Consider the following 10,744-nt stretch of genomic DNA (forward strand, 5'->3'; position numbering starts at 1 on the left):
CCCAGCTCAGCCTCTGCCTGAACCACTGCCAGGTAAACAGCACGTGTCTGGCCAGTTGAGATGCTGCCACAATGTTTGTGGGAAGGTGTCCTGTGTCACACCTGTCTTCTGAGGTTGCTGGGGGTGGGGGGAAGCACACTGATACCCAGATGTGATGACACCTGCAGGAGGTTGAAAAGGAGAACCTGAGCTAACACACTGCTGTTTATGTATCTGCCCATCAATTTACTTTCATCCGCTCAACGACTATTCACTGAGTCTCTATCACTTGCCATGCACTGCTCTAGGTGTTAAGATGCTCTGTGAGTGAACAAATCAGACAGAAAGTTCTCTCTAGGCAGTTTATGCACTACTGGACAATAAACAAAATAAATAAGCAAGTATATTCTGTGGATGTTAGAGGGAGATCAGGGTCCTGGAGAAAAAAGAAAACAGAAAGGGCATAAGGAGTACTAGGGTGGAGGAAGGGGGCAGGGAATGGTGTTGCAGTTTCTACCTGGGACCACGAGCGAGGGCACCACCAAGAGGGCAGCTTGTGAACAGAGAGTTGTGCAAATGCCAGGGGGAGACATGAGGCCATCAGGGGAGGGTGTTACAGCCAGAGGGGGCAGCAGGTGCAAAATGGGAGCATCTCTGGTAAGTTTCAGGAAAAGCCAGAAGGCTGGCTTTCTTTTCCTAGAATAATTGTGGACGTGTCCACTGAATTCTGCCTGTCTTCTGAGGTTGCTATGAAATGGCCTAAATATTTTTCTCCCTTCGAGGTTACTTCTTTGTACCGGAATGCCTAAAACCTCCTTGCTTATCCTTGAGTTTCAGTAACTGAACAAGGATACTTTGGTATCATTCTGCATCATTGTTTCTTTTTTTTTTACCGGAACATGGAATGTTTATTCAATCTACAGATTTTTTAAAGGAAGTTTTCTTCTATTACGTCTTGAAATAAATTTTCTGTTCCAGTTCTTGAGTTTCCTATTTGAGACATCAATTATGTTAGATTATCTTCACTTGTTAAAAGCGTGTCTACAGGAGAGATTTAATTTCCAGCTTTGCCTTTTGCTATCTGTGTGATCTCAGACAAGTTATTTAACTTCTGTGGATATAGTTTCTATTTGGAGATAACAATGGAAACTACCTGTGTTTGGAATCCCCAAGACCACACTCAGGTTTAATTCATAAAAAGACTCACAGGACACTAAGGTGTAACACTTAGGTTTACAGGAAATTGACACAGAGTCAAATCAACAAAGGGGAAAAATGCACGGGGTGAAGCTGGAAGGGCACAAGCACAAGCTTCCACATGTCTCTTCCCTGTCCAGTCACAAAGAATCTGCTTGCTTCCCTCAGCCCAATGCGTCCGAGCAGTTGCCAACCAGGGAAGCTCACTCCTGCCTGGGAGTCAGGTTTTTATTGTGGTCAGTCACATGGGCGTATACTGCCTGCACGACTGACCTCAGTTACGGAAGCCCCAGACCCCAGAGGGAAAGCAGGTATTTCCCTTGTTTAAAATGATTACAGAAGACAATTTAGGTGATACTGACTTTATTTCACACTTCATGAAGTGGGAAGTCTCCATCCCCGAGGGTCCAGAGAACTGCAGAGCATTTACAAGGACCCAGAGTTAGGTTTTGGTTTGCTGACATGGCACCCCAGGCCGGAGTGGTTCATCTTGAATCTAGATACTTATTTCAACACAGGCCTGAGATCAGATCCAGACGTTCCTACTGGGAGTTGGGTGTCATGTTGATGATCACAAGAGGAGCCCTGAATCTTTGAGTATTTACCGCCCAGGGGCACAGAGCTGAGCATTCTCTATTCATTAGTCTCAAATGCGTTCACAGCATCCCAAAGAAATGGGGTCGATTTTATAAACAATCCCGTTTTACAGATGAGGGCACCAAGGCCCAGGAACACTAAGTAATTTGCCAAACCCAGGTCCTCCTACTGTTGTTGGGGAGGAAACCTTTCTTTGCTTCCCTTCTAGGTTCCTTGGCTGGTTTGGTAAGACAAACTAGACATAAGACAGATGAACAGGAGGAAACCAGATTTCATAGGTAGAGCATCCCCAAAGACCTGGGACCCAAAGACAGGCAGTTGAGGCTTATATGCCATCCTGAGTGAAGGAGAAGGAAGTGGGGATTGGGGCTCCAAGGGGAGGAAGATAAATTCCAGGAAGATGAGAAAAGCAGATATCTGCTTAACAAATGTTTGCCATGCTGGGCAGGTAGATAAGTGTTACTGATATTAAAAGTTATCTGGGATTAGCTCTCTTCCTGATACAGGCCCTCTATCTAAATCCTTTAGGCGGTTAAGGGAATAGTAATCATCTCTTCCTGAGTCTTTTGGGCCTTGCATGTCTTCAGCTCAAAATAACCAACGAGCCATGTGATATATTTTGAGGGGGAGCACGTAATCCGTTCCCCCTCATGGTGAAATATGCAGTTATAATGCCATGGGGTCCGACAACCCAGGTAAGTTTTTCTCCAGCATAAGATAGGAATTGAGGTTTTCCTCTCCCAAGGGTGTTTGCCACTGGTTTGAGGGTCCTGGCAATTCACTCACATCCAGACCCTAGGGTCTCGGTAGTAACTGGGCGGAGGCAGCATGGTCGTTCCGAGCCTACAAACTTGTGCACACGGCGTGGTGTGGTGCCAGCACGTGGAAATCTAATCTATCACTTCATCCTCAGCGGATGGGGAGAGACTCACGTTTGTTTCTGCAAAAGAAGTCCAGTGACTTGTACTTGTCGCAGGCCACCAGTGTGCGATCATTGCAATGAATTAAGGTGAAGGCAGAGAATTAGGAAGAGGTGCAGGTTAGTGGGAGAGAATGCGGGGCTTCCTGAGATTCAGCTCTTCCCGACCTTGGCTTCTCTGCTCTACTTCCCAAGGTGCGTGGGAAAGGCAGCTTTTCTCTGCGCCTGCTACGCTTCTCCTCCACCCCGTGAGTCTCCTCCAGGTTTGCTATCATATTGTGGTCCTGTGGACCATCTTATAGGAGGGGAAACTGGGGCTGGGGACACACCCGTGACGGTGAGCCTGTTAGGAATGCAGCTTCTCAGGCGTCACCCAGACCTGGGGAATCAGAATGTGTATTTACTTCCACAAGACCCACAGGCAGAGTCAAGTCTGAAAAGCGCTGTTACTGGGCATTTGGCCCCAGCAGGCAGAAGCAGGACCAGGGGAGGTGGGGAGATTGCGCAATAAACAGGACCCAGCCCAGCTCCACCCCTTCCTCACTCCCCTCCTCATTGCCTGTCCCACCCCTCAGCTGGGATATGAAAAGCTCTGTCAGCCCCCAGCTTTCCTCAGAAGCCCTCCTGCAAGGCCACGAACATGAGCCGACTCTGCCTCTCCATCGCCCTTCTTGTCCTCCTGGGCACCCTGGTGGCCTGCACCCCGGGGGGTGAACCCAGCAACCAGGCCCAAGGTAAGTCCTGACCCACCTCTCCTCTACAGGCTGGGGGGAGGGGGGAGTGAGGGGAGTCCGTGGAAGGGGCTGGGGAGCAGGGGTGGGCTTGGTGCCGCCAGTCTTCTCTGGATTTCTCCTGGGAAGTTGGGCAGCTTAAACTCCAGGGACATTTCATGACTCTAAAAAAGAAATCATTACACTTTCAGCTTTTAAAACAAATCATCCTGCCTAACTCTACAAGACCGGGGACCCCATCTCTGAGACTCTCTATTCCTGGTCTCTGCTGTGTCCCTGAACCTCACTGTAGTGTAATAAAAAGGTCAATATTTGATCTTTCTCCTGGCTCCAAGCCCAGGCCTCCCGAAACCCTTGGAATTTACTGTCTTTTGTATGGTAATGAAAGTGACCTCAGATAGCTTCAGGATGGGGCTGGACTCCAGAAAAATCCCATTTGGTGATTAGAGAGTTAGAACCCTCAACCCCCAGCACCTCTGGGGAAAGGGGAGGGTACTGAGGGAGAGTTCATCCACCAGTGGCCAATGATTCAATCAAATTGCTTACCTATTGAAACCTCAATGAAAAAGAACCGTAAACTTTGGGAATCGGAGAGCTTCCAGGGTGGTGAACATTCGAGGTGATGTGAGGGGGGACTGTCCTGAGAGGGCATGGAGGCTCTGCACCCCTCAACCCCCCTTTGCCCTATGTATCTCCTCCATTCAACTGTCCCTGAGTTTTATCCTTTCTATCAATAATAACCCAGAACTGTCAGTAAAGGACTTTCCTGAGTTCTGTGAGTCGTTCTAGTACGTTATTGAAAGTTGAAAGTGGGGTCCCAGAGCCCCCAGATTTATAGCCAATTGGTCAGAAGTATGTGTGACCCAGGGACATGTAGCTGTCATTTGAAGTGGTGGCAATCTGATGGCGTTGAGCCTTCAACCGCTGGGGTCGGCATTAACTCCGCGGATTTAGTGTCTGAAGTGAGTTGACTTGGGGGCCGCCCAGTTGGCGTTGGGGAATTAGTGGGTGTTGGTAGAGACACTACATATTTGGTGTCAGGGAAGAAATCCAGACTCATACATCCCTGGGCTTTGGTGGCTGGGATGAGGCTCAGGTACAGGGGAGTAAAAGTGGGGGGCAGTGCTCCCAGAAACTCTTACCAGTTATCTATATTTTAAGAGTTCCCTGCAGATGTCAGGTGCTTCATCAAATGGGTTGTAACAGGATCATATACTGACCTGACCTCACTACTCACCTGCTCTGGGACCTGAGGTCAGTCACTTTTCTGCAATTTCCCCACCTGTACAAGAGATAACTACCAAACAAGTTCTTACAAGGGATTATCCATCATGAATATAGAGTCTTTTCACATTTCATGCCCAATAATGTCCTTTTTCCACCAAGATGTCTTAGTCTGAAAAGATTTGTCTACCTACCTCCTTCCTTCAAGAAAAAATATTTAGGGGTCAATAATGACATTATTTCTCCATTATTGTTGCAAGAAACGCAACACTTCTGTGACCTTGCTCTTGGGGTCAAGGCTGTGCTTCTCCCAGGCTGTTAGAATATTAGTAAAAACTCAAGGCCCTTCCCCTTCCCCTCATGTCTGACTATTATTTTATTATCCTCTCAGGATACAGAACATTAGAGCTAGATTCATAATTATCCAGGCGCGCTGCTATCGAATGCACATTTGTGTGCCTGACGCACAGTGAGGCCAAACAAACCGAAACGTGTGAGTTTGAAGCAGAGAAAGGTTTATTGCAGGGCCATGCAAGGAGACTAGGCTGGCTCGTGCCTTAAAAACCCCAAACTCCCCCATGGTTTTCAGGGAGGGAGAAGTTTTTATAGGCAAAATTTGGGATGAGAGCTGCAGGGTGTGTGACTTTCTTCTGATTGGTTGGTGGTGAAGTAACAGGGCAGTGTTCCAGGAATCTTGTGCTCAGCCAGAAGTTACCATCCTCCACCTGGGTGGGGGACTTAGTTCCTGCAGAAGAACTCAAAGATATTGATAAGTATATTCCTTCTGGAGGAACCTGGACACTATTGTTTCTTGACTGCTTCTCCTTGGTTTCTGCATTCCCTCACATCCCTGATTAGCAACTGTTTGAATCTGCTGTTTGGTATTCTGGAAGGTCCAGGAGGCTGAAGCCTTTTTCCTGCAAATAAGAAATGGAGGTGGAGGGCAACACAGAAAGGCTTTTGTGCCCAGAACCCCACAGGGTCCTGCTCAGTTTCAGTGCCCCCTCATCAAATAGACATTTAACTAACAAGAATTTAATTGTATTCATCCTACTCAGTGTCGGTGCACTTGGCATGAGCATGAAATGGGAGATTCATTCATTTGACAAATATTTATCAAACCCCTACAAGCCACTGTTCTTGGTATGGGGACGCAGCTGTGAATAAAACAGCACAAGAACCAGTGCCCTCTAGAAGGAAGACAGACAATTGAGTAGGTGGAAATAGTATACCAGGTCATGGCAAGTGTCTTGAAGGTAGAGAGTGATGGGGATACAGGAGGCTGTGCTCTTTCTGTAGAGGGTCAGTGAAACCTTCTGGGATAAGGAGGCGTTGAGCAGAGGCTGCAGAAAAACGTGCCTGGTGTGTTTGAGCCACAGTCAGGACCAGGGTGGCTGGAGATAAGTGGGTGAAGGGGAGGGGAGTGGAAGGGGATGAGGCAGAGAGGCCATGGGGGCAGGTCCTGGCCAGCTTTGTAGGACTTTATAAGAATCAGAATTTGACTCTGAGAGAGATGGGGAGTCACTGAGGGATTGGTCACGGGAGCAATGGGTTAGGACTCAAGTTGTAACAGGATCCGTGGGGCTGCAGTGCGGAGAGTGGCCTCTAGGGGGCGAAGGGCAAAGACAGAGGCCCATGGGCAGGCTGCTGCTGTGGTCCAGGTGAGCCACGATGGAGTGTGTACCTATGTTGTTCCCTGGGTTGATCTCAGTTCTCTTGAATAACATGAATGAGTTGCTCTGTAGAGGATAATTCTGTTCCTTGATTAAACAATTAATTATCTTTCCTTTGCTGTTTCCTGATACATAAATGCAGTAGTATGTGTTCATTATCTAAAACTTAGACAATAAAGAAAAACATAAAAAAGTAAATCAAGATTTCCAAATCCTGCAACCCAAAGGTTACAGATACATCCTTCTACTCTGAGGTCCTCATGTACAGGAACGAATTGACTTGCTCATCCAGAGATGAGGAGGGAACAGTGCAGCCCCGTGTCCTCTGGAAGCACAGCCTTCCCTTTCCTCACCTCCTCAGCCTCCAGAGAGGACGTGCTCCACCTCCATGGCAGGGCTGGGACTAGGGCAAGGTGAGGGGCACTCACCTCCAGCGCAGAATTTAAAGGGAGGCTAAAAAACTTATAATGCAGATAAATCATAATTGATTGCAATAGTGTAAAAACTCAAAAATTAATGCAAAAATCCACCGTGCACTCAATGTGAATGTTTTAAATAAAGACAGGATGTGACCCTGCACTTGCCTGACCTGCCTGTTTGCTTCACTCTAATCCTGGCCCTGCTCGGCTGAGACCAAGAGCTTAACATTGAGACCTGAATACGCCTCATTCCTGATTGCAAGTTCATGTGAAAATATTATCTTCTATCAGATGTAATTTTCTGCTTCAAAGAGGAAACTCTTCTTTTAAATAGAGACTTGCCATTCCTTATGTTTAAGAAAGCAACTTTCTAATCGATGCCAAGGTTTTCTCATAAATGAGAGCTTTCCCTCTGCTCTCTGGACATTTATGTGATTAGCCTGTGTTTCGCAGGATTTTCTTTTTGGTTAATTGAGGCATAGAGAAGTCTGTGGCTGAATAGACACATTGAATGATTCCGAGAACTTGAGTTCCTATCTTAAATGTTCATCAAGATATTTTACATGTTGACAACTTATGTCTAAAATATATAATTATTTTTCCAATTTCTGACCAATACACACTTTAAAACATTACATAGAATAAATGTGTTCTTGATATACTACAGTTCTAAAAGGAAACCATTTACTTAATCTGAGGCTCCAGAAAAGAAGCATCATATGTCCCAATGTTGGAAAACCTGAATGTGTTGATGTCCAGGGTGGTCCCTGGGGACTCGTCTGTTGTGTATTGGTGTGGGTGGGTTGAAGGGCTTTAATGGGCAATTGTGTCCAGAGGTGATTTTTAGCTTGGACACTGCCCTGGAACATTAAATTAAAATTGAATGAGTGCATCTAACAATTACTCTAATAACTAATATTTATTGAGTATTGATCGATTGCCAGTTACTTGACGGACGTCATCTGTAATCCTCTCAACAAGTCCCTAAGGTTGAGATTATTATGCTCATTTCTATGATTAGGATGCTGTGGCTCAGAGTGGTTACTTGTCTTCCCTAAGGTCACACAGCCAAAGAGTGGGTCCTCTAAGACCTTAAAGAATATAGTTCAGGGATTTGCACTAGATGTTCCTTGAGACTTGGGGGTACTGGGGTAGGAAGGGGTGAGAGAATGGCTGGGGATAGGTAGTGAGAGGGCTGAGGATGGGGCTCCATCCCAACACCCAGGTTTCTTTTAATAAGTTTTTCTTTGAAAGAAGGGATCTGTTGCTAAAAAAGGGATTAACACTCATATCTTCACGGCAGGAGTTTTAAGCTTTACAAAACTAATATGTCACTGGATGGAGTGCTTCTTTTACTCCACAATAGGCTGCAACCATTTTCTGATGTCAATACATATTCTTCTACAATATAAATTTACTCATTATAAAAATTGTGGTATATTTTATTTTAAATATTTCTTCTTTCGTAATTGCAAAAGGAATATATGCTCATAAGAACTTGAGAGGATATAAAGATGTGTAAGGAAAGTTTTAAGACTCCTCTTCTTGCTATGTGTTTGTTTTTCCAAACCACCAAGCAATTCTCGAATTCTCAGGGAACACTGACTGGCTTTCCTACCATCATACCAGCTCTAAGGCCAGGAACCTGGAAATAATGTCAGATTCCACAGGTTAAGGACTGTGTCCCACAGGTCTCCTTCCATCTTCAGATGCCAATTACAAGTCCAGCTTGTCACTCATGCTTCTGACCAACAACTACATATCAGAGGTTCCCCCAAACGCCGTGGAGTTAAATTAATTTGCTTGAGTGACACAGACCCAGAGAAACGTTTTACTTACAAGATTAACAGTTTATCATAAAAGGATATAGCTCAGGACCACCATATGGAAAGGCTGCATAAGGCAAGGTAAGGGGAAAAGGCACGGAGCTTCCATGCTGTCTCTCATCAGTACACACTCCCCAAATCTGCTCCTGTTCGCCAACCAGGAAACTCTCCAAATTCAATGCTTTTGCGTTTTATGGGAGGCTTCATTACATAGTCATGACTGATTAAATCATTAACCATTGGTGACTGATAAACTTCCACCCACTCTCTTCTCCCTGGAGGTAGGCGCTTTGGGATGTCGGTGAAAGTTCAACCATCTGATCAGGCACTTGTTTCCCCTGGCAACCAGTCCCCATCCTTGGGTTACCTAGGGGCTTTCCAAAAGTCACCCTCTTCACATAACTGAATACACCTTTATTGCTCTCCTCACTTAAGAAATTCCAAGTGTTTTAGAAGCTCTGTGCCAGGATGGAACAAAGACCAAATATATATTTCTTATTATAAATCACCATATCACACCCCTCAAAATTCTAGTATTCCCGCCCCCATGAAATAGCCAAAGTAAATACACTGTATGTTTTTCTATGCCTTTCTCCATTACAGCATGATTCTTTTTTTTTTTTGTGGTACGCGGACCTCTCACTGTTGTGGTCTCTCCCGTTGCGGAGCACAGGCTCCGGACGTGCAGGCTCAGAGGCCATGGCTCACAGGCCCAGCTGCTCCGCGGCATGTGGGATCTTCCCGGACCGGGGCACGAACCCGTGTCCCCTGCATCGGCAGGCGGACTCTCAACCACTGCGCCACCAGGGAAGCCCTACAGCATGATTCTTTCACACTTTTTTTAATAGTGGAAAATTTCAACCATACTCAAAAGTACAGAAGATTATATAGTAAACCCGATGTACACATTGTTCACTTTTAGCAATTATCAACATATGGAGAATATTGTTTAGGTATGCCCTTTTTCTTCCCCCAGAGTTTTTTAAAGCTAATCTAAGGCATCATGCCAGTCATTCCATAAATACTTCATGAAGGGTGTATGGTTTTCTACGTCATCACCATGTCATCCTCACACCTAACAACAGTAATAATAATGCCTCAGAATGCAGACCATTAAATGGAGGTTTCACATTTCAAGCTCTGCTAATGCCCCACCCCCAGCCCCATCATTCTATTTCAAGACACTGTTGGCTTCAGTTGCCGACCCTGTAGATGGAGCTGTGATCACCATTCTCATAACTGACCCAGAGCCCGTCCCAGTCCCTGCAGCCCTGCGCCCTGCCTTCTGCCTGGAGCCTCCCTACACGGGTCCCTGCAGGGCCCTGTTCATCAGATACTTCTACAACACCAAGTCTGGGCTCTGCGAGACATTTGCTTACGGTGGGTGCAGAAGGAAGCAGAACAACTTCCTGGATAAGGAGGACTGCAACAGCACCTGTGGTGGCCGCAACAGGGCCCGGGGTAAGAAAGGGAGCAGGGCAGGATGGGAGGGGAAGGTCTGGGGAAAGAGGTGGAGCTCAGGGGGCCACACGCCATTCACACCTGCACAGTGTCTTTTCCCCCTCACTGCTGCCCAAGAGAAGTGGCTGCAGTGTCCTGTGAAACCACAGACTGAGCACATCCTCCATGCACCAGCTTGGCAGACGGTCACAACTGGAATCGCCCTCTAGATAATCGAAGCCACTCATCTCCTCTCCTTTTTCAGATGGGAACACTGAGGCAGCCACCCTGCACAGTGGGTCTGCAGTGCTCCTGAGTGCCCCACCTAGGCTTGACAAACTGGTTTTGTTCTCGTTGGTCATCCTAGTGTCAGGAGTACTGTGCTTTCTCGTTTCTGCGATGGTCAAGGCTCCGTCAGGGTGTAGACTATCAAGGTCAGGGGTTTCAGTGATGGCAATCAACAAGTTCCTTTCTTCTTGCAGAGAGCCGGGCAGCTGGGCTCCCCTGAGATGGTGAAGTCCTAGGAGGCCCCACACAGCGCTGGGCTCTGCCTTCTGAAAGAGCTGAGCCTCTTCCTCTGCTTCCTTCTCAGACCTACCCTCCTCAGCAGAACCCTGCGTCTTTCCTCACCTTCATCCCACTCTCCACCATCACTGCTCTCCTTGGAGCGGGCAGCGATGGAAGTTCTGGCACCCAGTTCCGAGCGTCAGTGGTGGCAGAGGACTTTTCAATAAAGAAA

General features: G+C 46.7%; 1 protein-coding gene across 1 annotated transcript; it reads left to right on the forward strand.

Moving 5' to 3' along the window:
- The first annotated feature begins 3,209 nt into the window (after positions 1-3,209).
- LOC111170167 (pancreatic trypsin inhibitor-like) lies at positions 3,210-10,368 on the forward strand. Its single transcript, XM_030762919.2, has 2 exons — positions 3,210-3,426; positions 9,835-10,368. Exons 1-2 carry the CDS (start codon positions 3,333-3,335, stop codon positions 10,233-10,235), a joined length of 495 nt encoding a protein of 164 aa, XP_030618779.2. The 5' UTR covers positions 3,210-3,332; the 3' UTR covers positions 10,236-10,368.
- Positions 10,369-10,744: the final 376 nt, after the last annotated feature.

This window comes from Delphinapterus leucas, chromosome 15 (genome assembly GCF_059928025.1).
Source record: "Delphinapterus leucas isolate spDelLeu-1000000601 "Yukka" chromosome 15, BTC_Dleu_Yukka2, whole genome shotgun sequence".
Classification (NCBI taxonomy): Eukaryota; Metazoa; Chordata; class Mammalia; order Artiodactyla; family Monodontidae; genus Delphinapterus; species Delphinapterus leucas.

What these genes read in the sequence shown, in the direction of transcription:
- LOC111170167 (XM_030762919.2), top strand. Translation starts at nt 3,333, where the DNA reads ATGAGCCGACTCTGCCTCTCCATCGCCCTTCTTGTCCTCCTGGGCACC. An exon ending in ACCCAGCAACCAGGCCCAAG is followed by an intron (nt 3,427 to 9,834) that starts GTAAGTCCTGAC and finishes CAGTCCCTGCAG; the next exon opens with CCCTGCGCCCTGCCTTCTGC.